Below are 27,595 nucleotides of genomic sequence, written 5' to 3' on the forward strand. Positions count from 1 at the left end.
GCAATAAAATTGATTTAAAATATTGATATGTAGACCTTTGTCAGTGTTACTCAACCTTGCCTGTACATTATAATCACTCGGTTAGCTTTTAAAACATATGATGCTCAGGCCCTCCCCAAAGATTCTGATCTAGCTGCTTTGTAACTGGTTTAGTTGCAGCTTGTGGAGACGTAGATTTGGGGAAGAGCAGTCGGGAGAACATGCAGAAAAAGTGAAACCATGGAAAGAAATGCCCAGAGCAAGGGCTCCTGGGTGGCTCAGTGAGTTAAAGCCTCTGCCTTCGGCTCAGGTCATGATCCCAGGACCCTGGGATCGAGTCCCGCATCGGGCTCTCTGCTCAGCAGGGAGCCTGCTTCCCTCTCTCTCTCTCTCTGCCTGCTTCTCTGCCTACTTGTGATCTCTGTCTGTCAAATAAATAAATAAAATTTTAAAAAGAAAGAAAGAAAAAGAAATGCTCAGAGCAAAGGAGAGAGCATTTGAAAGTACCCACAAGGAGGAAGTGGAAAAAGAAAAAAGAAAAACTGAAATTAGAAGAAAAGAGAAAAATATCCAGGAGAGAACAGCTTATGGTATAGCCTCTGAATGAAGAGAGCAAAGTGCCAAATGCTGCTGGAAGTTAGCTCAAAGATAAATAGCCTGGATTTGGTAAGCCGGAGGTCATGGGGAGTTGCAGGCAGGGGAGGTGTATTCAAGGAAGGAGTGGACAGGATCTGTCTAGAAAGAGATGGGGGTAGCGAGGGGTGAGAAGTGGACGTAGCTGGTGAGGACAAATCTTCAGGGAGTTTTGCACTTGAAGGAAAGAGGGCAATAAGGGGCAGACTACATATAAGTTGTGGATTCAAGTGAACATTTTTTTTTTAAGGACTGGAGAGAATTGAGATTATTTGAGATCAGATGGGAAGCAACGTTTGGAAAGGAAGCTTGAACAATATTTTAGAGAAAGGGGGTATTTTAAAAAGCAACAGTGATGAGAAAGCATGAGCCCCAGAGTCCAGGAGCCAAGAGTGCAAGATCTGGTATAAGATTGCTCAGTTTCTGGCCATGCCACCTCCTATGTGGCATTTTATGAATGCCACATACGATGTGATTTTGTACAAGTGGCATGTATGATTTTGATTAAATTCTTTAACCCTCCTATATGTCAATTTCACTTCTATAGGATGAACATAATGGTAATATCTTAAAGAGTTATTGCAAAGAATATATGAGAATATACAAATAAAGACATTAAGGCATACCTCCCAGTATTAGTTTGCTGTTATTAGTAATGATATTTGACCCATACTAGCTTGATGTTCATAGAAAATCACACACACACACACACACACACACACACACACACACCCTACTATTCCTAAGAGGATTTTTGCAAAGAAAAAATGGGATAGCTGGAGCTCCCATGAACTGAACTTGATCTTTGACTGAATGAGGAGAAAAGCCAGGCCAGTGGAGAATCCAAGTACCTGTGAAAAAGTAAGAATGTCCTTCTTTTCAGTCGAAGTTGAATAGATGACCATGGGGAATCATTTCCTTCCTTTGGTAACTACTTTGCTTCCTTTAATTCAGATGCAATTATTACCCTGTGGGTATACTGATCTTTAAAATATAGAGTGTCTTGCACAAAAAGCAATGCAGAGGGACGTGAAGCCATTCATGTTTTCAGTATAAGGCAGAAAGGTGGGATTATGGAAGCCTATTTTCCCCATGTTTTGATAGCAAGTTATTAACATAAGGCACCTCCCTCAGTCTCACAGGGAAGTCTTTTATTTTCTCCTTTTCCAGGTAATAACTTGGGGCATTATAGACATGAGTGCCATTATTTTCCCTCTGTGGTTGTTCTGAAATTGCACAGCTGCTCATAATGTCTCACTTCTATTTTTTGCTGGACCCTAGTGATTTTATTTCTCTGATGACGCCTTCAATGGCCATCTCTAGGTAGTCACCAAGTGGGCATTGATTTCTTTCACATTTCATTCCTATTCTCAGAGACTCATTCCTGTTCCTGTAATTTAGTAAATAATAGAGATTTGTATTCATATAATATCTTTAATACTGCCAAGCTCCTTACACTGTATGCTGTTCTTATTATTGGACTTCCAAGATTTTTATTATAATTTCAAATCCAAAACATCTACTATGAAGATGGATCTAGAAGGCTCCTATTTATCAAATGTAATTGCTTTTTCCAAATTATGGCTGAAGATGGCTGCTAATTTGGAACAGCCTGAGAACATTGTTTTCTGCTTCCATTAAAAGACCTCTAACCACATCTTGGAAGCAGATGAACAGCCTACCAAGGATCCGCTAGGAACACAGAATTAGGTAGCAAAATTGAGGTCTACTGATGTAGGTACTACAGAGGTATATTAGGTGTGGACAGGAAGGTCACTGGGCTGGAGGTCAGTGGGATAAAAGTTGCTAGCTGGTCAACAGAGGAAAAAGTAGGAAGAAGAAGAACAAAGACACTGAACAACAGCAAAGGAGTTGAATGAAATTTCCTGGCAACCCTGGAGAGGATTTTTAAAACTCTCCCACCTAGAGACTGAAATGTGCAAAGATTTTATTAGAAGAAATTCCCGTGGGAAAGAAGATGAGGAAGATGCTTAACAAAGACGAGAAGGCCTGTTGAATTGTGAAGGGATTTTGACCCTGACTGAAGGGAAATGAGGAGAGAGGAATGAATGGAAGCACCCGAACTAACATGTAGCTCCCTACACTGCCATCCAGTCTAAGGAAGATTTAGCAAGACCAGTGGGGTGTCCATGGTCAAATTCAGTCATCATAGGACTCCTGTGTCCTTCATGATGGGCCTGCTAGAGTAGTCCTGCTGTATTCAGTCATCAAGTGGAAGACAAGATTTCTACAGAACAGAGAGAAAAATTTCAGAGTGTAGCAGGTGGGCCCTTAGCCAATAACTCAATAGTTAGTGGTGTGTAGGGCATAATCTCACCACAATCACAAAATCCATATGAAGTTACACTTTTGATATTCAAATATGCATGGTTTTACAATTATTCTCATACAGTTAATGGCAACAACATATTTTTAGGATTTCTGATGTTTTTCAGGAATGAGAGAAAAGTAGAATAAGCCTCTGGCCATACTCTGCTGGAGAAGTAATGAAAAATTGTTTCGGGCATGCCACTGCATGCACTATGTGTTTACAGAGTGGCCTCTCCAGTTTTTTTTTGTTTTGGGGTTTTTTTCCCATAAATAGTGATCTCTAAGAGGACAGAGTCCATGCTTGAATCTGTTTGATTTGTCAAAACCCACAACAAAGAGGGAAAGAAAAATCCTGACCACCGCTCCTGGCTACATCACACACTAATGGTGAGACCTTGGAAAAGTCATGTCACTTCTTGGGCTTTGAGTTTCTCCTGAATGAAATACTGAGGCTGGGTTAGAGTGTTTTGAGATCTCTTTTGGCTGAAAAACATTTAGCTTTGAATCGTCCCCACTTAAGTATCAGACAAAAGCTCAACAAACTAACATATGCGTCAAATTTATTTATAATTTAGAGAGACACTTAATAATTTATTAAAAGTGTGTGAAGGAAATGAAACAGGTTGCCTTAATTATTCTTTAAGCTCACATAATTATTTAGGGTCTGGAGGGAAAAGCAGATATAAAAATGATTGCGAAGAGTCAAAATGTGTTTCCACTCCAAGCTGCCCCACGCCCTGATCTGCACAGCAAGGAGCCACAAGTTCTCACACCCCTAAGGTCCTTGCAGACCATGTGTAGGCTACACTGTCTTTCAATTTTTGATTTGCTACTTTCTTAGTGGAAGAAGCCTGAACTGGAGCACATCATCAGTAGAGAGGATGTTTTGTTGTTTTTAGTGGAACATTTTTTTACAATATGCCCCACAGTTGAGGATGTTTGTCTGATACATTTTGAATCTAATATGGGCAGTTGTTTCTGAAGCTTTCTTATTTAACAAAATTGTTATAAAATCATCCAGGATCAACAGATGAAAGTCTGGAGGCTTTTTAATTCATCAACAGTAATAAAAGTTTAGTTGGTCTTAATTAAATCAAAACACATGCACAGTCCTAGTTTTAAATATTTTCAATGTTCTCTAGAAAAAAGCATAATGTGATTTTTTAGTGCATTAAATTCTTCGGAGAAGAACTAATGAGTGAATGAATAGTGGCAACTGGAAATAACAGACCTGAGTAATGGCAAGAGTTTTGCTCTTAGAAAATCTACATGCCTTGAGACTAGTGCCTAAACTTTCAGCTATAAATTTCATAATATAACTTACTGACATCTGGTGTAAGAAAATCTAATCAATATTCATCAACAACACAACAATATCCTTCATCATGAATTGGCAGGAGAGATAGCTCTAGTAAATGGAGATTATACAATTTAACAGAAAGCCTTTTGTTTTTTAGGATCTTGCAATTCTGCAAAAAATAATGGAAGAAAACAAAATGTATTTTTTAAAGATTCTATTTATTTAGTTGACAGAGAGAGATCACAGGTGGGCAGAGAGGCAGGCAGAGAGAGTGTGAAGAGGAAGCAGGCTCCCCACTGAGCAGAAAGCCCAATATGGGGCTGGATCCCAGGACACTGAGATCATGACCAGAGTCGAAGGCAGAGGCTTAACCCACTGAGCCACCCAGCACCCCCAAAAAACACAATATTTAATCAAACCAGTGTCTGTGATAAAAGTAAAAGTCATTAATTTAGGCAATGGAGATAATGGGGAACATACATACTCCATGGACAATCTTACTAGGAATTAGACTGAATGATACCCTCTTTGACTAAGAGACCACAGAACCATCTGGAAGTTAGGGTTACAGGTATTGCTGGAGGTTGCCTGTATTTGGCAAAAATGTCAGAGGTATAATATTTCCCTAAGGCATCAAAAACACTTATGTAGACGTTCAAAACAAAACAAAGGAAAAGATATCTCCCGTTTTCCAACATCTACCAAAATTACCACCTGGTTCTTATTTAATGTCCTGGTCCTGTTGCCAACAGACCGAATGAAATTCTAATTCCAAGTAGCTGCCAGCAAGGATGCTGTCTTCCTAGCTGACCAAAAATGATAGGACCCAAGTGGATTTTTAATGATTTTCATAGACACTCACTCTCCTGAAGCAAATTCCTTTTTGGTAGGAAGAAAAGCAAGAGTGAATTGATATGACAGCCTCTAATATCAAATAGTGAGCTATTCTGAGGCACATGATAATTAGCTTCTAGACCTGGTCCTACTGCGAACTTGCTTAGGTGCTTGGCACATGTCACTCAGAATTACTTGGGCTATTTGGGCTCCAGCAGAATCTATAAAAGTGAGGACCCCTCATATGGAGGTTTCTGGTCTGTGCATCTCCAAATCCCTTTCTACTGCATCACTCCAAGACCATCACTGCACAGTCCAGAGCACAAGATCACGAACGGTGGGAGCAGCTGAATGGGGAAAGCCAAGGCAGCTCATTTAGCTTTTTAATCGCCAGCCATTTTGTTGAGAATTTTTTGCTGCTCCTCCACCTTGAAGAAACTTAGAAAATTTTTCTTGCTAGGCAGTTCCTCATTTCATTTTTAGGGAGAAAGATATATTAGAAACCATCTTGTTGCACACCAGTGATCCTTGGGTCAACCAGCCCTCAGTATTTAGTTTGGTCCTATAGCGCTGTACAATGTTCGAAAAGCAAGGCCACTAAGCAGGTGCTCTGTGGTGCAGGCACCTTAGCTTATGCTGATATACAGCTAGCCTCCTTCATTATTAATGTTTCGTGCTTGAGCAAAACAATATTTCTTATTATATAGACCTGAGTCTGTGTATCTTACACTGAGATAAACATTGCTTTTATATAAGACAGGAAAAGTAGACTGATACACAGAATTATTTTTAAAAATTATTTTAAATAATTAGTACATATCCTTTCTCCCACAAAACCTAAAGGAATCATGTGATGCTTGGGGAAGCCACTAAGAAGACACACATACATGCGCACGTGTGCACACGCACACACACACACACATACACACACACACACACACACACACACGCAAGGCCAATTCAACTTTGGTAAAGTTATCCAAAAGTTCTGTAGTTAGAAATATTTTTTAAAAATAACTTCTTAATTTTTAGGCCATATGTATGTTTATGGAATTTGTAGGAACGAAATTGTATTTGAACTTCGCATATAAAGATGGGGAGCATGAGATGGGGGCTGTTAACTCGGGGAGACCAAAATCTTTCCAAAGCTTTGGCCCTGGAATCATGACATTGTGCTCCTCACTGGGTGGAAGTGGAGTCATGGCTTTCTTTTCTGTGTCTCCAGAACCTCCAACCTTCTCTCCCACTTCACAATTCTCAAGAGTATTCTGCTGATAGAGAATTTATCCTGAGAAATGAATTACTAAAAACTCTGTACACAAGACAGTTGCCTTAGTTTCTTTAGTTGGCTCCAGCTGTCCCTTATAAGCTTGAATTTAGATACCTTGAAGAATACAGGCTAATTTTCTCCTTTCTCTGAAACTAGGACAGAGCAGTTCACATACTTTCCTTGGGTAAATTAACCATTCTTGGAATTTCTAGCATCTCAAAGTGTTAAGAGTTCTTAAAAGCAACATAGTCTAGCCATCTGTCAGACACAACTCCCATCCATCTCTTCCTGCTGATTGTTGACACAAAGCATGTTCATTTGTCTCTCCTGGAAGAAAAGAACTCTCACCCTCATGAAGTATGCCATGCCAGCTCTGGGCAGCCTGACTTGTTAGAAGCTCTACTTTGAGCTGAAATCAGTTTCCCTGTTCTTTAGTCATATTGTCAGTTCTGCACTTGGGCTCATTCATAATAATGATATTCCTTACAACATTTCAACCCAGCTATGAGATCCCGCATTGCTGTATTTTGCTGTGTGCTAGACATTTCTAATCCCTTCAACTGTGGTTTCCTAGCCTGATGGCTATTTAGTCAACTTGATCCAATCAGTTTTCGCTGGAGGACCATGCCCAGCTCAGGACAGAATATTTTCCTTTGCCTCTTTTATTCCTGGGCAGAAATTCCAGCTCAGTCCTGGATGTGCTAGCATCTGAAGCAACTTTCTGGGCGATTACCCATTCTTGACTATTATGTAAAAAAGGAAAGTTAGCTTCACTGGGGGCCTAATAAAGCAGGGCACAGCTGCTAAAAGTTTCCTTCCTGGAAACACTTACATGAGATTTACAGCTCTGTTCCCCAACTTTTAAAAACTGAGTATCACTATGAACAGAAAAAAAACCTGAAAATTTGGTTCACTAATGTTCCAAGTTTAAAAATATTTTTATTTATTTTTGTATCTCCAATATCTTGTCAGTCTCTAATTTTAATTGAGTGATATATTTGGTTTTCCTCATAAGGTATGTGTTGTTGCAGTATTGTTATCACTGAAATTTCTTGATTATCATTGTCTGTTTTCTTAATAATTTTGTATGAATGTTGTCTGTATTTCCTCCTCATTTTGTATCCCTATCCCTCCTAACTAGCGCAGAACAGTTGTATGCAAAGACAGCTGACTCAGGTTTTTAAGGCTAAGTTTCTTGTTCACAGCAATGTCTTCGGGGTGCTTTTTTTTTTTTTTTTGTTATAGGGTGTGTGTGTGTGTGTGGTGGGGTGGGGTGATTGTCTTCCATTTCTGCAGGATCCTTAATTTTCCCATCATGTACTTCTCCTATCTCATGTAGTTCTTGATGACCACCTCTGCTAGGTCTTCTCCTCCTTCCTTGTTAAAATGTCCTTCTATCCCAGAAGCAAGAGCACCACTTCATGCATCAAACTGTGCATTTCCACCTCCTTCTTGCCCCCATGTGCAAGGCTCTGACATGCCCAGGCTTCTCTCAGCACTTTCCTTCCCAGGGTTGCACTTGCTGGTTTGGAGAGTTGATTGTACCAGTATTTCATTGCTATCACCCACCCCCAGCAATTCCATACCTGACTCCTCTTTTCCAACATACTGTATGTTTTCTGAAGACTTTCTGTGCAGGTATGAGATCTGGGGATTTGGGTTTTGATTTACTGCTTAGAGGTAATTTAAAGTAAGTAATATACTTCCTTTCTTAGTTTGGCTAAGGCACAGCAGTGGAAGGTGTTTTTGTTTGCTTTTTTTTTATGGGGTTTTGCTTTGTTTTTAAAGATTTTATTTTAGAGAGAAGAGAAAAAGTGCAAGCTAGGAGAACAGAGGGGGCTGGGAGAGGAAGAGGGAGAAAAAATCCAAAGCAGATTCTGTGCTGAGCAGGGACCCAAACAGGGTCCTGAGCCACCTAGGCGCTCTGTGGTGAAAGGTTTTATTTGCTCTCTTTTTTATTTGTTACACTGAAAAATGTGGGGCAATGTTGAAATTTAGGTGACACCATTTGGCAAACTGAAGTTCAAAATGAGAATTTTGGAAAAAGAAAAACACTATTGGGAGGGAAAAGTTAGAAAATATATTCATTCGAGATAATTTACTGATTTTTCTTTACCTTCTTGCCTTATGTTGTGCTTTCTAAGTCTACATGTTCCTGGAGTCCTCAGCAGCAAAAGAGAGAAGCCATTCCTGAAGCGTATATCTTCTGCTTTTGGTTTAAGAATAAAAAGAATAAAAGCATCTGAACCTTGGTTGGTGGGGAAGTAATAAAAAGGATAAGCACTAAAGTGGGAATAGCTAAATAACTCCATAGACTACAAAACTCTAGTCACAAACACTTATCTATAAAATGTTATTTACAAAAGCAGGTCTGAATTGGAACTCTTCCCTGGGTGATCCATACAATCCTAATGACTAGGCTGCCCACTAATACCTTTCTTGTTCCTACTGCTTTGCTTCTAGGCTACCCACATGCTCAGTAAGGTCACCATTTTTAGGAGAGTCAGGATAACTGAGAAGTCTGACCTGTTTAATACAACTCAAGTTTAGAAAAACAAAATTCACTTTTTAGCAACTTCATATGTGTGCATTCCATAGGTTGCAAATGTAATTTCCCAAACTTCCATGAATAATATTTTCCAGCAGTTTTTAAAAGAAAACAAAAACTAAAGAGTGATCTTAACGTGTTCTAATTGATTTCATTAGTCTCCTACACTATAATCATCAGAAATTATAAATAGAAATGTATAATGCAATAAGATAATAATATAGTACACAATATATTTGATATAATAAATAAGCAGAAAATATTTGCATAACTAGGTAATCTGAAGCTTACTTCCAAGTAGTTTGTCCTCGTGTCTTTTAGATGACTTCATTTTACCATATGAGATTTTCAGTTAAGCTTGACAAAGAGAAGTAACTTTGAGGAAAAACAAAAATCATGAATCCTACTTTATTATTTTTAATTTAATAAATATAGGTTATGATCTATATAATATTTTCACCAGAACAAATAAATTAAAAATTAATTAATTAATACTGAGAGAAAGATAATGGAATAATAAGTAACTGTCACTGTGCGGGAGATTGACATTTAAAGGATTTAAATGTAAAATTATGTTTTTGAAAGGATATTATATTTTGGTATGGTAGTTCAACTATCTACAAGGAACAGCTCAAGGAAGATTCAAATTAGATTTGCCCATGTTTTATAAAATATGCATGAATGTTTTTAACTTTCATTATTGTAATGGCATAGTCACACTTATAGTGGACATAAACCAGCAGCTATTCAGCCTTGCTCTTTCTTAGCAGAGTAGTGATGGGATTTAAATAATCCACTCCTGTCCAATAACATTGATATGACTAAGGAAAAGATAATTCTTATCTCACCCAGTTCCATAGTAATTTCTTTCCCCCATACCCTAGAACCTAGGTTAATGCTAATCAAAGTATGGTATTTCCCTAAGGGAAATACTTTTCTAGTGTGCCTTACATTTATGTAAAGATAAATATCATTATTTATTCCAATGTGAGTCAGGTATTACTTGTGTTCAAATGTATCTTATCTGTATTCTATTTTAACAATTTTTGATATCATATTACCATATCTATTTTATAGTAAATGAAACTGAGGTACTCAATGGCCATATGATGACACTTAAAATCCCAGAACTGTCTGTCTAAAGCAGACTGTTTAAAACACAAGATCTACCCCTGCTAGAGCCTTTCACCTGTTCTGAGGAATATTCATTAATTGCAGCTGTGTTTATTTTCTTCCTGTTATTAGCTTTTTTTTCCTTTTTTTTTTTTTTCTTTTTTTTCAGTGGGTACTGGGGCACCCACTGAAGACACAGTAATTATTTTCTGGACCAGGAAGATAGATAATAACATGGAGCTCCCAGAACTTCTTATTCCCTTGATAATTACAAAGTTTCTTTCATTTGGTTTCTTGTGTGGAAGAGAACATCTATGACATTAATGGGCTGACTTTTGAAACATTGACAAGCTACTCTTTTCCCTTGAGAAAATATTTTATTTATTTTCTTCAATGTATGTGGACCCACCCATTCCTGGGAGGTTCATTTCTCCAGCATTTTTTTTTTCTTTTTGACATTATAACACTGTTGAGTGGTAACAGTGAGCATTCTAGAAACTCTTCGAGAGTTTCACAGAAGACATACCAATGTGCCACCTTTCTTACTGTGAATGGAAATAAACTGGGGGAAGATACATCAGTAGTTTTTTGTTTTGTTTTGTTTTGCCTTTCAAATCCACTCTCTTGTCACCATTCGAAAATACAGAAAACAAGTGTTAAAAAAACATTTGTGTGTTGATATCATGATGTGGGAGTAGTGATTTCCATAAATTTCAGGCCTGAGGTCATTCTTAAGAAATGTGTATGTACAATTGTATGGTATCGTAGGGAAGAGTTAGCTATCCTCTTTCTGATACCGTCAGGATTTCTTCATTTCAACCACATCAACTCCTACTCTCTACTATAATGATGGCTATTACGAAAATATATCCGTAGTTTACTCGACCGCCGCTACTTTTTCCTTAAAGAGCAATTGGTAAAACCTTGCATTCTTATATTCAGGAAGTTCTTTAGTTTTAATAAATGAAGAAGAATGATGTTCTGAATACCTATTTCATGGTAACTTACATCAGTACCCATAAACAACATCTCCATTTTGATTTGGGGGCTCTGTTTTGCTATCAGGAGACAGAATAACATATTGGAAAGGGCACTGAACTAAAACTAAAGAAAACCAAATTTGGTCAGGATTCTAATACAAATATTCTGGCCTCATCTGCAAAATATGAACATTCATCCAAATAACTTCCAAAGTCCTTTCTAATTCTGAAATGGCACATGTCAAAATGGTCTCTGACTACTGAACATGGAAAAAATAAGTTTGAATCTCAAGGAGGTGTCCCCTGACCTAAACTATTATGAGGCATCAAATTTTTGCCAAAGGAACTTGAGAATTCTTCACAAGAGTTTAAAAAGGGAAAATCATCTCCCTAGGTTAAGGCCCAGGCACATTTCCAAAAAAGCATGAGGGTTAAGCACTAAAGGAACTTTCAAGCTCCCTGACCAGAAGATTCTCAAATTCACTTGCATCTGTTCATCATAAGAAGTGAAAATCATATTTTAGAATACTGGGTCTGCTGAGTGGATAAATAAGCTCAGTGTGGTCAGCTCCACTGACAATAGGAGACTCTCCCTGCTCTTCCCTGATGCTCTCCAGGTGAGGGCGTCTCTCTTTGAATATTTACTGTAATCATGGAAGACACTTCTCTAACTTAGCTGCACAGCCATTAACTTGGATAATCAATGACACGTAATAGGAGAAGCTTTTATGTACTTAGGAGTTGGGCAATTTACTAGGTTATTTTGACATCAAATCCTTAGAACAACTATATGAAGTAATATAATACAAAATGCTTTAGTCTTACCTATAAAATGAAAAAAAAATGTGAAGTTTTGTCAGAATCAGTGCAATCTTGCACATAATGCATCTTAATAGTTGGTCTGTGCTGAGCTCTACAAGAATTCAAATTTTTGTGTAGGAACTTTGTAACTAAGGACCAACAGGATTCCCAATATCACACAGGGAAAGTTATAGTTCCTGTTCCCATCAGACAAAGGGAAAAAAAAGGTCATAATATACAGCAGAAGTTCAGTCCTCAGAAAGCTTAAAAGTGATCCTTTAAAGTTTCCTTTAAAGGTTCTAACATACCTGATTCATGCAACATAAATACAACATAACTACAAAAAGCAGGACTATTTAAAGGAATGCAAAAAACCAAAACAAACGAACACACACACAAAACGTTCACCAATATATAAAATTCACAATGTCTGGCATCCAATCAAGAACTATCAGGCATGTTATGAAGCAGGAAAATATGATTTATAATTATAATAAAAGCCAGGAAATGGACACAGACCCAGAAATGATAGCACTGATGGAATTACAGACACAGACACTTAAAAAAGAGCTATTATAAGTTAAAGATGGTAGAGAAAAATGAACATAAAAAGTAGAAAATGTAAGTTATAAAAAAAAGACTCAAGGGAACCTCTAAAGATATAATACATTGTATCTGAAATGAAAAGTGTGTTGAATGGGACCAATAGCATATTAGGTACTTTAGAAGAAAAGATCAATGAATTCAAAACACAGCAATATAAAGTATGCTAAAATAAAGCACAAGGAGGCATAAGATTGAAAAAAAACAGAGCTTTAGTAATGTGGGGGACAATATCAAGCAATCTAATTAAGTGTATTCTTTGGATCTCAAAAGGTGATAGGAGGTATAAAAAAATTAGAAAAAATTGTGACTTAAAACTTTCAGTTTAATGAAAACTATTAATGCACAGATCCAAGAAGATCAATGACCCTGAAGCAGAATAAACAAAAGTAAAACCACTCCAAGGCATAAAGTAATCAAATTGCTGAAACAAAATAATAAAGTAAAAATTTTAAATGTCATCAGAGAAAACATAGGAATAAACATAGGAATGACAGCAGCTTTTTCACCAGAATCTAGGGAGGAAAAGAAAATAAAGTGGAATAAGAATATTTCATAATCCTGAATCAACTATACAAAAAAGTAGGTTCAATGGTTCTAGGAGCTCCCAGAGGGACAATATTAGTTCATGATCCTGCCATCCAGTGTGGAAAACCAGCTTTCACATAACTCATCACATTTAAAAATAAAGTTTAGTGGGGCACCTAGGTGGCTTAGTCAGTTAAGTGTTCAAGTCTTGATCTCAGTTCAGATCTTGATCTCAGGGTCGTGAGTTCCAGGCCTGTGTTGGGCTCCACACTTGGCGTGGAGCCTACTTAAAAAAAAAAATTATTTTTTTTTTCTGTTTTCAGAATCTAACTCCATTGGCTACAATAAAATTGAAGAAGGTAAGGATCTCTGCATACTTTGTGCAGTGATATATTCCAGTCATCTAGAACAGTACTGGGTGAAGAATCGTATAAACATTGATTAAGAGTAAACTTTTCTTTCTGAATTATAATAGTAAAAGAATAAAGTTTAACTCCTCAGTTGAGAAGGTTTTATAATGATGGTGATTTGATTCCAGTTTAAATAGCTGAGGTGTACTTTGTCTTGATGGAAATGATTTTAAAAATAATAGGAAGAAGAATGTTTGAGACAGATTTTAGAAATTAGGTATTAGCTAGAGTGGGACTGTGGAAAGAAATATTCAATTATTTTAGCTGGTGAGTTAATTGTCTCGACATTAAGATGATAGCAGTCTTTGAAATAAACTCCTCTAAGGATCAATAGTCCTCTGTTAAGGTTATTTGCATATGAATGAATAGTTTCTATATCTGTTAAACTAAATAATAATCTGAGAAAACAACAGCAAGTCTGGTGTATCTTTTGTTCAGTATCCTAATTTTCAGTTTAAAATAAAAACGAATCGTACAACCAATCTTGCTATTTTGCAGTTGCTGACACTTACCTCTCCTTGTTTAGTGATGAATAGAATTTTAAGTGTTACAGGTGACCTGTAAAGTTTCTGGAATCTCTAAACTGAACACCCTCATTTTGTAGAAAAAGGAAACCAGAGAGGCCTTGTGAGTTACTTACTACTATGTAGCTAATTATACATGAAACGTATTTTAGTTATACATTATATTATTACATAGCACAACCTGTATGTTTTCAAATATAGTGCCACACATTCTGTTGTGGGGTTTTAGGACCCAATATTATTTAATTTAAGAATGTGGTATGAAGTTTCTGTTCTAGCAGCCAGTATTTTTTGCATTTTCCTATTGCAAACAAACAAACAAACAAAACCTCTGTTGTATTTTAGACATCTAGGCCCACCATAGAATGATTTTTTTTCACTTTCCTTCTCAGAAAATATATGCAGACTATTTTACTGAGGCTTGATTTACATAACTATCTATTTAATGTTGACATACAAAAGCTCTTAGAGGAAAAAGAAAACAATTGGCAAAGATTTCTTCGGGCAACAGTATTATTCGATTTATTATTTATACTCTGTCAAAGGGCTGATGTTTCTTAGACATGAGTGACAACAGCACGAACAAATGGAAGGCAAGATAGGAATCATGATTTTTTTGCAATATTCATTGACTTATGTTTTTATTTTGCTTAGACCTTAATTTTTTTTTTTTTTTTTTTTTTTTTTTTGTCTGAAGTGGTGCTATTGTTCCTGGTTTAACAGTTAATGACTCTTTGGTAAAGAAAGGTAATGGCTAAATTTTTTTCTGATAAAAAAATATTGAGCAATCTTACCCTACAACCCAATAATCGCACTATTGGGTATTTACCCTAAAGATACAAATATAGGGATCCAAAGGGGCATGTGCACCTGAATGTTTATAGCAGCAACGTCCACAATAGCCAAACTATGGAAAGAACCTAGATGTCCATCAACAGATGAGTGGATAAAGAAAGGAATACTATGGAGTCATCAATAGAAATGACATCTTGCCATTTGCAACCATGCAGATGGAACTAGAGGGTATTATGCTGAGCGAAGTAAGTCAATCAGAGAAAGACAAACATCACATGATCTCTCTGATAAGAGGAATTTGAGAGGCAGGGAGGTGGTTTGAGGGTTAGGGAAGGAAAAATGAAACAAGATGGGATCGGGAGGGAGAAAAACCATAAGAGACTTTTAATCTCACAAAACAAACTGAGGGTTGCTGGGAGTAGGGGGGGTAGGGAGAGGGTGGTTGGGTTATGGACATTGGGGAGGGTATGTGCTATGGTAAGTGCTATGAAATGTGTAAGCCCGATGATTCACAGTCCTGTATCCATGGGGCAAATAATACATGATATGTTAATAAAAGTAATTTTTAAAATATTGAGCAATCTTGCTCCCTGAGTATTTTTTCAATTTCTTTTCTCTTGGTTTTATTGAATTACTTGAAATCAGATATTTAAAATGTATTACGTTTTAATCCTTTGGCAAAAAAAATAGCTTTGCAAGTTCAAAATACGAAAAATAATCTTACATCTTTAATCGTAACTTTATTTTCTCCTCAGGCATTATGGAGCCAGAATTCTTTATATATATATATATTGTATAACCACAGATGTATTTAGAATTCAACTATCTTTAAATCCATTGGATGCAATGGACCTCTTCTTGCTTCTTTTTCTTCCCAACTTGAAATTGGAAATTTCACTTAATTTTTAGCATCTCTTTCAGCATGCTGACACAAAGCGTGGACTTTTTTACCCGTGTTTTGTATAGTCTGCATTTCACATCAGCTATCACAAACTGATCAAAGGTGAATTGTCTCTAAATTGTGTTCTGCTATTAGCATGAATGCTACAAATTTTACTAAAGCAAACGTCTATATTAAATTGCAGATGGTTTGTAAGATCTTGATACATGGTAACTGTGGCAGAGTCACTTCTGCCTCAGCTGATTACTGTTGGGGCTAATAGCACTTGGTATTTCTCAGCATAGCTCATTTGAGAACCTTGGTACCTCTCTGTGATCAGTGTTGGGGGACTGCAGCTGCCTCTTATGGAAACATAGTCAATTACAGAATTTCATTGTATAGCCTATGATTTAGAGTAGAATTATGTTGGCTGTAATACTTAATCCACAGGAGGCCTTAAAAATACTTTAGGAAAGAATACAATTGCTAGGAAATTCATTATTTGATGTTTGTTTTGGGAAAATAAACACTGATCAAAAGGCTCAAATAAGAAAGCAGTCAGTTGGAAGGAAGTTTGCCACAGCCTTTTGGGAAAACACGCTGTAAGGCTTTAGAAGAAAGAGCCTTGCCATTCAACTCTTCATATTCTCTTGCCATACTTAGTGCTGCATGCTTTATTTGACGGGCTTAATTCCCATTTTACTCTGCACTATTTTTTAGTGGACTGATTTTTGTGTTTCGGGTTTTTTTGCCCAAGAGTTTAGAGATAAAGCTTAAGTGCCTAGTAGCACTTTAGGGGCAGGTGGTATAAAAAACATTATATTCCTGCTAAGGTTTGTGCCCAGTATTTCCGCACTATTTGTCTTTCTGGTCATACAGAAATAAAATTTTTCACCTGATTTCCTAACTAATGTATAAATTGATGCTACTCATTTTCAGGCTCCTGGAAAATTTTAGTTAAAAAGTAATCTACTCAGCTCTAAGCTTTGAACGTCAGAAGATAGAGGGTAAAGTTGAAATTTAAAAAGCATCATGAATAACTGAACTAATCCTCAGTGAGTTAAGAAAAATAAACAAATAAATCCCTAATTTCATTTTCAAATAATGAGCTTATAAAGGACCATTTACAAATGGTCCTTCAAACCAGAGCTCCAAACTGAAATCTGCTTCTGGACCAGACTGTGAATTTGTCCAAGCCCACTTTTAGCACATTCTCTTTGCCAGCTCTTCCAACCCCATTTCCTAGGCCTACTTTTCATAAGCTAATCTCTGGTTGTCCAGAACTTTCCATGCGGTATTCACTTCATTCTTGTTCTCTTTGGCGTGGTGCCAATGTTTCCAGACTTTATCACAGCAAAATCTATTAGGCCTATGTTTCATTCTCTCAAGATCTTTTCACAAGAAATTAGCTGTCCTAGGAAATTCATTAATGCTGATACATAAAAGAATGACAATTTTATTATGTATTGTTGTTAGTAGGTAAGGCATTTGCATTTTAAAAGGCATTGTGGGAGTCAAAATACCTAAAATCAATGGTTTTCAAATATTTTTAAAAATTATTATTACCTGGTAAAAAATCCTGTTTTCAAATAAAGTTTATATAAAACAGATACAAGTGAAAATGATCTGGCTGCAGCAGGGAAATAAGATCGGGCCACGCGGCCTTTCTCTCATACTAGCTGTCTGAGTGACTCTGGATCATCTCCGAGGAATTTCTACAGTTCCCAACAGCATAGAAACCATCCCGTTAATGCAGTGGGGTAACCAAAGCTGAGACTGTTAAGCATGTGGCATTTTTAGACCAGTACTTTTCAATTGGGGGGTGGGTGTGAGGTTGCTCCCCTCAGGGATGTTTGCTAATATCTGAAGATATTTTCGATTGTCATAATGCGGGGAAGGAAGAAGAGAGTGCTCCTGACTTCTGGTGGGTAATACACAGGATGCTGCTAAATATCCCACCTACAACGTCGGATAGTCACCCACAGCAGAGAGTGTTTTGGTCTAAAAGGTCAAATAGTGCTGAGGTTGAGAAAGCCTGCTTTAAAGAGAGGAGGGCACCAGGAGCTGCTGGGGGAGGGTGGATTGTTCTTGCCGGGGAAGAAAGAAGATTCCAGTCCCTGGAGTCAGAGCCTTAACTGCAAAGCAACCAGGACTTGCCTGGTGCTGGGAAAGGGAGAGAAGGCAGAAGCTTTGTAGGATTTAAAATTTTGTTATATTTGCACATTAACTAGCAGCTAGGTCCAAACAAATACGCTTAGCACTTAACACAATTATTAAATAGAAAGTTACCATGTGAATTGGAACCCCCAGTGAGTGACCTCATGAATTCCAAAAGTGAGGGTCTCCTTGCCTGTGCTGGGAAAGGCACCCCAGCTGAGGCACTGGAGATCACCCTGGTCCAGCCCAGTCTCCAGGGGGCAGAGTGGAGGCCCTTGTCCAAACCTGGCTGCCTCAGGGTCTAAGCCCCCCACTCCCACGCCCCTACCCCCTGTCACCATTCTTCAAGTATTAGCAATATCTACTGTACCCACTTGTCAGCCTACAGGGTCATGGAGAGGCTCTTCCTTTTGGAGGGAAATCTCATCTTACTTTCAATGTACTATGGAGAAGGCAGGTTCTTCCCCATGTTCCAGATTCACACACCAAGAAAATGCTCTCTATTCAAAACGTCTTATGCTGGGGTCCATTCTGACCTCAGACTCAGTCACTACCTGGCTCTGTTACTCAAAAGGAGATGGTCTTGAAATTTAAAAAGATAACTGAAATATTTCATTGTAAGTATTAACTCGGTTAAGGGCCTTTGCTCAGTTCTAAATTCCTAAATAGGCTTCATTTAAAGGCCCCCAGAGGCTCCAAGGGACAGTTTTAACACAGGTCATCAATTCGAAAACACTAGAGAGTCTAAGAGAAAACATACAATAAGTCCCCCCACCCCACCCCCGCAGTCATTATGTAGAAAAGAGAGAGAGAAAATCCCCTCCTCACCCCGCGGGCCCCTTTTGTGTTGTTCCTGCCAACGCAGCAGCCCTCCTGCTATATAGACCCGCGCCAGGCCGGCCCATCACTGACCTCCATCACCAGCCATGGGGAAGGTGAGCCCAGCGCAGCCGCAGGCCGGGAGGGGGCCCAGCACGCTGGGGCCTGAGGCCAGGCCACTGAGCCTTTCCCTCCCTTGCCTTGCAGATCACTTTCTACGAGGACCGGTGTTTCCAGGGCCGCCACTACGAATGCAGCAGTGACCACCCGAACCTGCAGCCCTACTTCAGCCGCTGCAACTCGGTGCGCGTGGACAGCGGCTGCTGGATGCTCTATGAGCAGCCCAACTACGCGGGCTGCCAGTACTTCCTGCGGCGCGGGGACTATCCCGACTACCAGCAGTGGATGGGCCTCAGCGACTCCATCCGCTCCTGCCGCCTCATCCCGCACGTGAGTCCAGCCCCCCAGGCCCTGCTGGGTCCTCCCGCTTCATGAGCGCTCCAGACAGGGCTTTCAGACTACGGGGTGGCAGCCTTCTGTTGCTTCTCTATGTTCTCCTTTCCTTTCTGAATATCTCTAGGTTTTCTGCCACTGAAAATGTGGTGCAGTGCTTTCAATTTAAAGGTTTATTTTGCTTTGCTAAAATTAAACTCACCTCTACTGGGAAAATTCACGGTGTCCTTGGCTAAGGTGACGAATAAGCAATATGTTGAAACCGGTTCATCAGGTGTCCTGGGACTACTTCCTCGGGCTACTTCTCTCTCTTCATCTGTAAAATGGGGCCAATACAAGTAGCTAAGTCATAGGGTTGGAATAAGGCTGAAAGCAGAGTACCACATGGCAAGCCGCCACTTCCCTTAAATATTAACTATTGTATTATGAACATCAAGTCCTGCTCTTCGTTCAGTCAAAACAAATAACCAACAAGCTGATTCTGGCAGCTCCTGCAAAACCCACTGTTCCCCAAATCGAGTCCCTGCGGCCTGGAATCCCACAGCGGGGGATTCTCTAATCTATGACACAGTCCTGGGGAAATGTGCCGCTTTTGCAAAGTGTGAAACCCACTCAAACCGACTCAAACCCATGCCTTGATGGACCCAGAGGAGCAGGAAGCACCTGAAAGTCCGGGTTTCTCCTTTCCCATCTGGACTTTTCTAATTACAGACCGAACACCCCAGTCATTAGCTTCTCATAAAAGAAGAGAAGTCTAGAATGGTTGCGTCCCATGCGCCAGACTGCCGTGAAGACCAAATTAACTGATGTACGTGTGGGTCCTTTCCCAGCCGCGGGAGATTCCTTATTAGCGTCTTTCATCCTGCGGACGGTCGCTTGTGAGAACTTCTCCTAAAGAGCGTCCAGTGGTGGGAGCAGGAAGACACTGAGACGATCGGCGCCTTCTGGGAAGGGACATAAGAGAAGAGCAAGTGCTCAAGGAAAGACAAGCAGAATTTGCTCCAGACAAAAAAGCCTAACTTTCCATTTTTCTAAAGGTTTTATGCTCCCTTGGTCCTGGGCAGGTCTCCTTCATGATCTTTGGCTCCCATGTTGGTTCATTACCTAAAGCAGACTTGCAGAAGCATGTATTAGAACTGACAAATAAATCTCATCCTTGTGATGGCTCTTGCCTTTCACGATCTTAGAGTAGCAGGGCTTAAAGCAGATGGAAGGGACTAGGGGTTGCCTGGGCTAGACTTTTCTTTTTGAATTGCCACCAGTCTGAGACTTCACCTGAAGTAAAAGCAACTTGGCTTCCTTTCCCACTAGCTTCTTCTAATATTCTTGGGATTCAAAAATTATAACTGTCTTTCCAAGGGATCCCTTTAAAAATTTATTTAAATATATAATTATTTTTATGCCATCCAAGGATCACTTCAGTCCACTATAAGCCCTTAAAGTCAGAGAAATATATGTATATAGTTACTTAAGAAGGATACTAACTAGGGCCAGCATGTATGATTCAAATAGATTGTGGTCCTAGAAACTCTAGGGAACGCCATGCATAATTTGATCTAGGTGAATGACGCCTTCTTCAGTTTTGCAATGTTCAACTTATTTAACTGTACACAGCTGCCCTGGTGTTGCCTATCTTTAAAACTTGTCGTCTCTGATATAGAAAAGATAAAGAGATGTCCATTCCCCTTGTGGGGTGTGTGACTGGTTGCAAAGAGCTAGGTTTTCTGACTTCTCCTCATCTGCTGATTATCAAACCCACAGACCAGCTCCCACAGGATCAGGATCTATGAGCGAGAGGACTACAGGGGCCAGATGGTAGAGATCACTGAGGACTGCTCCTCGCTTCATGACCGCTTCCACTTCAGTGAGATCCACTCCTTCCACGTGCTGGAGGGCTGCTGGATCCTCTACGAGCTGCCCAACTACCGGGGACGGCAGTACCTGCTGAGACCGGGGGATTATAGGCGCTACCACGACTGGGGGGCCACGAGTGCCCGAGTGGGCTCATTGAGGAGAGCCGTGGATTACTATTGAAGTATATGTACTCTACCCTATTCTCCATCTGGAAACTAATAAAATATTTCCTATGTGTTTGATGCAATTATGTGGTCCTGTCTGCCTTTTAGGTTCAGCAGAATGCAAGCTGGAAATAACATGGATTTGCTTACACATATCAGTGGAAAGGGTGGTATGGGGTAGCAGTTGGGAGCACAGCCTCTGGAGCTCAAATGCCTTGTCCAAATCCTTACTAGCTATTGGTGATGGGGCAAGTTCTTAGCATTTCTGTGCCCCAGTTTCCCAACTTGTAAAACTCAGGGTAATAATATTCTTCATCTCATAACGTTATGATGTGGATTACGTGAGTTCTTATTTTAAAGTCACTGACATAGTTTAGCTTTGCATAGAGTAGTTTCTAGGAAGGTGTTCTATAAGCTTTCTGGCAGAAGCCCTCATCACCTTCTTAGTACTCTCCCTTAGTAGACATCTCTTTTGAAGATCGTATTAAGTGGGAAAGCTGAGGGATAGAGTTAGATAAGTTTACTAAGATAACTGTGTCTGATATGAATTAGGTCTAAACATATGTGACTGGCTGAATAGATTTATTATTTATGCATCCAGAGCATAAATATAAGAACGAAGTGTCACCTAAGCAAATAACCCAAATGACTCTTCCAAATATTTTTCTACTTACAGGAGGTACAGAGCACTCAGGTAGTGTGTGCACTGTTAAGAATGAGCACAGAGGGACAGAAGTAAAGGCAGGTGGTGCATGATCAGGAAATTAAAATGCAATCAGGGCACATGAAGTTCCTCAAATGAAACCTACTTAGGTATTTTATTACATCACAAGATTTTAAGTGTAAATCCTAGACTTCTCCATTTCAGAGGTTTATCATGTACATGAGAAAAAAACAAATTTCTTCCTAGCTTAGGGGTTTGTCTTATGGTAAAAATGGCAACATCTTGTTGAAATATGGTCTTAGGGAGCTGAAGGGCCATTATTATGAAAGAACTACTGCAAGCGATTTTCTATTTTAAACAAAAGAAAGAAAGAAAGAAAGAAAGAAAGAAAATAAAGGGAATATGTTCAGCTAGGAAATATGTTGAGCCCAAACCTCAAACATTAGAGGAATAACGCCGTCAGATTATTTACGCCTAATGTTTTATTTCACTAACACCCATGCATGCTCCAAGGTATGTGGAGGAGCTCTAAGGACATTTAAATCCGTGCTGACCAAGACATCAATCACTGGCACATGACAACCCTGAACAATTGAAATGAGCTTTGTCCAAAACGAAGCTGTGTCCATGGTGTAAAATATACACCAGATGTCAAAGACTTAGTGTAAAAAGTAGAATGTGAAAGATCTCATCATTTTTCATGTGCATTTAAGGCTGAAATGATAATAGTTGGATCTATTGTTAAGATAATTTTATCTGTTTCTTTTATCCTTTTTAATGTGGCTACACGAAAATTTAAGATGACCTTTGCGCTTCTCATTACATGTCTATTGGGCAGACACCCAAGCTGGGAAGATGAGCTGTAATTCATTTTCAGATACAGCACAGCCTGAAACTGAGTGATAGGAAATGAAAATGAAGAGATGGCAGAGAACACGTGAAAGCTTTATATAGTCATCAAACGTCCAGTCTCTCATGGGGAGATAATGAAGTTATCACTGTCACCTCTCACAGACTGAGGCCGTGGGGGACTAGGTCCCGGCCTCATCTCATCACGTGGCTCTTCCACGAACTACACTGAGTTGAAGTTCTGACAATAAATATGAATCATCCTCCATCCTACAGGCACAAGTTCCTCCTCTACTCCCTCTCCCTCTTCGGTGACGGCCCTTCAGCTGCAGCAGTCTCATTCTGGAAGCTGACACCTTTGCCTCCCCTACTAGATTCTAAACCTCTAGAGCTAGGAAAAATGTCTCAAACATATCTGTATCCTCTGGAGGATCTAGCAGAGTCTGCCTGATTCAAAATAAGCCCAGTGATGTTGAGCAAATATATTCATAAAAGGAGAAAATGTATGTGAACCAACAGTTTCTGCAGATTGGATCAGAGTGTGATGCATTGAACATTCTTTTCTGGAGATAGTACCTCGACCTAAGGGAGGGAGGAGGGGTAAATCTAAACATCCTGGGTGGCCAGGAAGGTAACAAGAATGTGAGGAGCTGCTGGAACATAGTAACAGAAGCTGGAGGCATTTAAGATGAACTGGAAAGTACATGTCCACCTAAAGGCATCATTACTCAACCAGTTTAAAACACAGGGAAAATGTGATCCAGCTGAACCTAAGGGGTGCTCCTTGGCCACCTCTGCATAGACACAATCTACCCTAAAAAGAATTCTTCAGGCAAAAAGAGACAGGTTTTCACAAAGGATGACCTTTGGGGACCTTTAAGTCCCACCACTGTCTGGTAGCTATGGGATGTCCATTTACTATGGCTGATTTCTCATGTGTTCAATTCATTAACCACAGAGTTCAAATAGAATCATATTCTCCAAGTTAAAAGCAAAGATTTCCATTAACTAAGAGCTATAGGCAGACAGACCAGAAGCTGGACTACTACCTCAGTGCAATTTCTTTCTTCCTTTTTTTAAAAATCATTTAGATAATTTATTTTTTTAATTTAATTTAATTTTATTTTATTTTCAGTATTCCAAAATTCATTGTTTATACACCACACCCAGTGCTCCATGCAATACATGCCCTCCTTAATACCCACCACCAGGCTCACCCATCCCCACAACCAGTCTCATCCAACCCCCAGACCCCTCTCCTCCAAAACCGTCAGTTTGTTTCTGAGTCCACAGTCTCTCATGGTTTGTCTCCCGCTCTGATTTCCCCCAATTCACCTTTCATCTTCATTTCCCAACGGCCTCCGTGTTATTCTTTATGTTCCACAAGTAAGTGAGACCATATGATAATTGACTCTCTCTGCTTGACTTATTTTGCTCAGTGCAATTTCTTACGCGGCCTTGTCCAGCCTGAAGTTTGCATCCTGACAAGATGGTAATAAAAGACACGTCAAGTATCTTTTCCCTGTGGGCCTTCCATTTTAGCTCCATCGTGTCCTTCTCCTGGTCCCGCAGCTCCTCTGATGCAAGGAAACAGAATTGTCACTTCCAGTTGAACCCATCAGTCACAGAAAGTGAATTTGTGTTGGAGTTTCCAAAACTCTGCCCCATTATGCCACATTCTCGACCCTCCTGCCTTCGCAGCCTTGGCCTTTCTTCTCCCTGAACAGCATCAACGAAGAGCCTACCACTTTCAGCACCACTGAGGTGTAATTTTACAGTCTCATATATCATCTCCCTTCTGGTATTGCAGAAAATAGAGTTTGCATTTTTTATTCAACTTTTTACTTTTGTAAGATACGTATGAGGGGAAGAAAATTATCTTGTGCCACGTATTCACACCATACTTTTGTCTTGCAAGGAACATAAAATGAAGGGTTATCCTCAGAGTCAAGGCAGGGAGTTCATCACCTGAACAGAGTGGTCTTGAAAAGCCCTTGATGAAGATACTCAGTGCTAGAGACTTGGGAAATTTCTTTACAGAGATGATGATTGAACCTATAGAATTATCTAGCGTATCCAAGGAGAGTGTAGGAGAGATGAGGGATCCCAGATTAGAGAAACTCCTAGTTAGCTGAGGAGAAACAAATTATTTAAGAAAACGAATTAAAAGGAACCAGTTTGAATTCAAGATTGCTGGTAATATTTTGTTCAACTATTTGAAGATTTGTTAAACCAAGGATTATGTCGCAAACTTCCATGCTTTAAAACAACTTTAGTCAGTTCTTGGAGATTTTTGTTTTGTTTTGTTTTTGTTTAATTTAAAATTCATCTTCGTTCAATCATGGCTGCACTGGACTATTTATAAGAGAGAAACTTATAAATGAGGTAATATGAGGACCAACATTAAAGTACCATTTAGGGACATCTGGGTGGCTCAGTCATTAAGCATTGGACTCTTGATTTTGGTTCATGTCATTATCTCAAGATCATGAGATCGAGTGCCACGCTAGGCTCTGCACTGGGCATGGAGCCTACTTAAGATTCTCTCTCTCCCTCTCCCTCTGCCCCTCTCCCCGCACATGCTCTCTCTCCCTCCCCTCAAAAAAAAAAAAAAAAAAGTATTGTTTAAACCAATGACTATACATACATAGATTAAAAACTATGGAGTCATTTATTTTTTTTTCTTTTTTTTTTTTTAAAGATTTCATTTATTTATTTGACAGAGAGAGAGAGATCACAAGTAGGCAGAGAGGCAGGCAGAGAGAGAGGAGGAAGCAGGCTCCCTGCAGAGCAGAGAGCCCGACGCGGGGCTCGATCCCAGGACCCTGAGATCATGACCTGAGCCGAAGGCAGCGGCTTAATCCACTGAGCCACCCAGGCGCCCCTAAAAACTATGGAGTCATTTAAAAATATCGTGTAAACTGGGTCACCTGGGTGGCTCAGTCAGTTGAGTGACCGACTCTTAATATCAGCTCAGGTCTAGATCTCAGGGTTGTGAGAGACCAAACCCCTCACTGGGCTTTGTGCTCCATGCAGAGTCTCCTTGAGATTCTCTCCCTCAGCCTCTCCCCCCACTTATGCCCGTGCATGGTGCATGCTTTCTCTCTCTCTTTCTCTCCAAAATAAATAAATACTTTTAAAAAAATTGTGTAAAATGGATCCCATAGCCAAAGATAAATCTTTAAAATAAGATTCAATACATTAAAATTATGTGTGTGTGCATACCAATGTATACAGAAATTGGTCTAAAATTATGCATGTATATATGTGTGCTCAGAAGAAATATGACCAAAACATACTCATATGATATTAAAGTGGTTGTCTCTTTATAGATGAGATTGTGTCTTTCTTATTTTCTTATTTTCCTTTTCTATATTTTCTGATTCTTCTCTTAAATTATGTACTGTTTTTACAAAAAAACAAAGGAAATCAAAAAAACTGAAGAAGAGAAACAATAAAACCCCAAAGGAAAAAAATATTTAATATCTCCCTTAATTATTGACATTGTTATAGATTTTATGAAAAGCATGAAAAATCACTGGTTAAAAATATTCATCTTTGACTTTACCCTGGCCAGATCAATACCTTAATCATTTTTTAATAGGATCATGTGTTCGTACTTAAAAGAATAACCAGATCTTATAGGAGTTGTAGTGATGAGAAAAACAGTGAACCACTAAAGAGATAAAAGTCAGAAAGTGAGAGAGCTGAGTTCGATGTCCTGGAAGTCACTCTCATCGGATGCTGGAATGTCAAGAGGAATGAGAGTTTAATCCAGGTTGTACAATCCATTTTTAGGAAGGTTATGTAGGGTATTGTGCACAGGTTTCAGATTACAAATGTTTAACAAGAGAGCCCCAAGTCTCATTAATATAACTATTGAAAAAAATCAAGTAAGATGGAGTCCTATTTGATAGTTGTTGAAATGTAATCTAGTCGGAGACAAAGAATAATTCAACAAGTGGGACCCAGATGCTTCCTGCCTTATCAGTGGTCCTGACACATCCATAAGCTCTTGCTAGATATGAAGAATAAGTCTTGCTCCAAATACCATATTTGGATGATACCAAAGTCCCGCATTTCAGTTATGAAGGAATTCAGAGAGATTTTCCCTTCAAGATGCACGCACAGCTATTTTGCAGAAATATTCGAAAATGTTTGTCAAACAGCTGACTGAGAGTAGCTATTTATGGAATTTGAAAAATAAAACCTAGAGAATTTGGGAAATTCACGAAGTATTCATTAACATAACCAGCCGAGAACCTGAATATTGCATGCTGTTCTTTTCAAACAATTCTAATAGCTCCAAGCCAAAGAAAAAGGCATATCAAAAAGAGACACTTTTTAAGAATGTTCAAATCTTGTGCTAGTTTTCAAAACTCAATTCCAGTACTTTTTTTGACAAGATGAGGACAATGGAAAGTTTCCTTTTGTTCTGACATGCAATTATTTTTACCCTGCTGCATTTGTAGCCATAAAGAAAGATGCTGTCAGGCTGATTGACTGAAGGAATTCTCCACAGTGGAGGAAACTAGAATTTTGACTAAAGACTGAATAATGAAGTGATAAACTGTTTACAGCCATCGAGAGGTAAAGAGCTACTTTAGTAAGAGTTACATGTATGATTAGTTTCATGAACAACCTTTACTCTAGGCAGTAGAAGAGTTCAGTGCCATACTTACTAATTAAATGGAAAGAGGAAAAACTGAAGTCTTTGATTCGCAATAAATATACATTGATAATAGCTCGACCTTACAAGGAGTGTGCATTTCACAAAAGGGGACTGTGATGCATAGTTGGTTATGTTCACTTACACATTTATGCCACGTTAGCCAAATTGAACGGAGTATCAAATTAGAGAGGGAAAAAAAGAGAATGCACGAAGAAGACGTGTCTTCAGGATTCAGAGTTTGTTTACTATTTCGTAGTTTACATATCTACTTTGTGAAAATGAAGGCAGTGGAACATTTTGGAAACTATTTTCCCAGAAACCCTCGGGCTCCAGGCACACCACCCTGGACACACACATTTGTAGGGGACAGGATATGCCACATTTCTCAATTTACTTGGAAAGGTATGCCTTTCTTCTCATCTTCTCTTTAATTG

At 39.0% G+C, this 27,595-nt stretch overlaps 1 protein-coding gene across 1 annotated transcript; it reads left to right on the top strand.

Annotated features, from left to right (window-relative positions):
• Positions 1-18,612: 18,612 nt before the first annotated feature.
• LOC123950992 (gamma-crystallin F-like) lies at positions 18,613-20,992 on the top strand. The gene is made up of 3 exons (XM_046019540.1): positions 18,613-18,621; positions 18,713-18,955; positions 20,720-20,992. The coding sequence occupies exons 1-3, from the start codon at positions 18,613-18,615 to the stop codon at positions 20,990-20,992; spliced, it is 525 nt and encodes a 174-aa protein (XP_045875496.1).
• Positions 20,993-27,595: the final 6,603 nt, after the last annotated feature.

The sequence above is a fragment of the Meles meles genome, chromosome 9 (assembly GCF_922984935.1).
Source record: "Meles meles chromosome 9, mMelMel3.1 paternal haplotype, whole genome shotgun sequence".
Classification (NCBI taxonomy): domain Eukaryota; kingdom Metazoa; phylum Chordata; class Mammalia; order Carnivora; family Mustelidae; genus Meles; species Meles meles.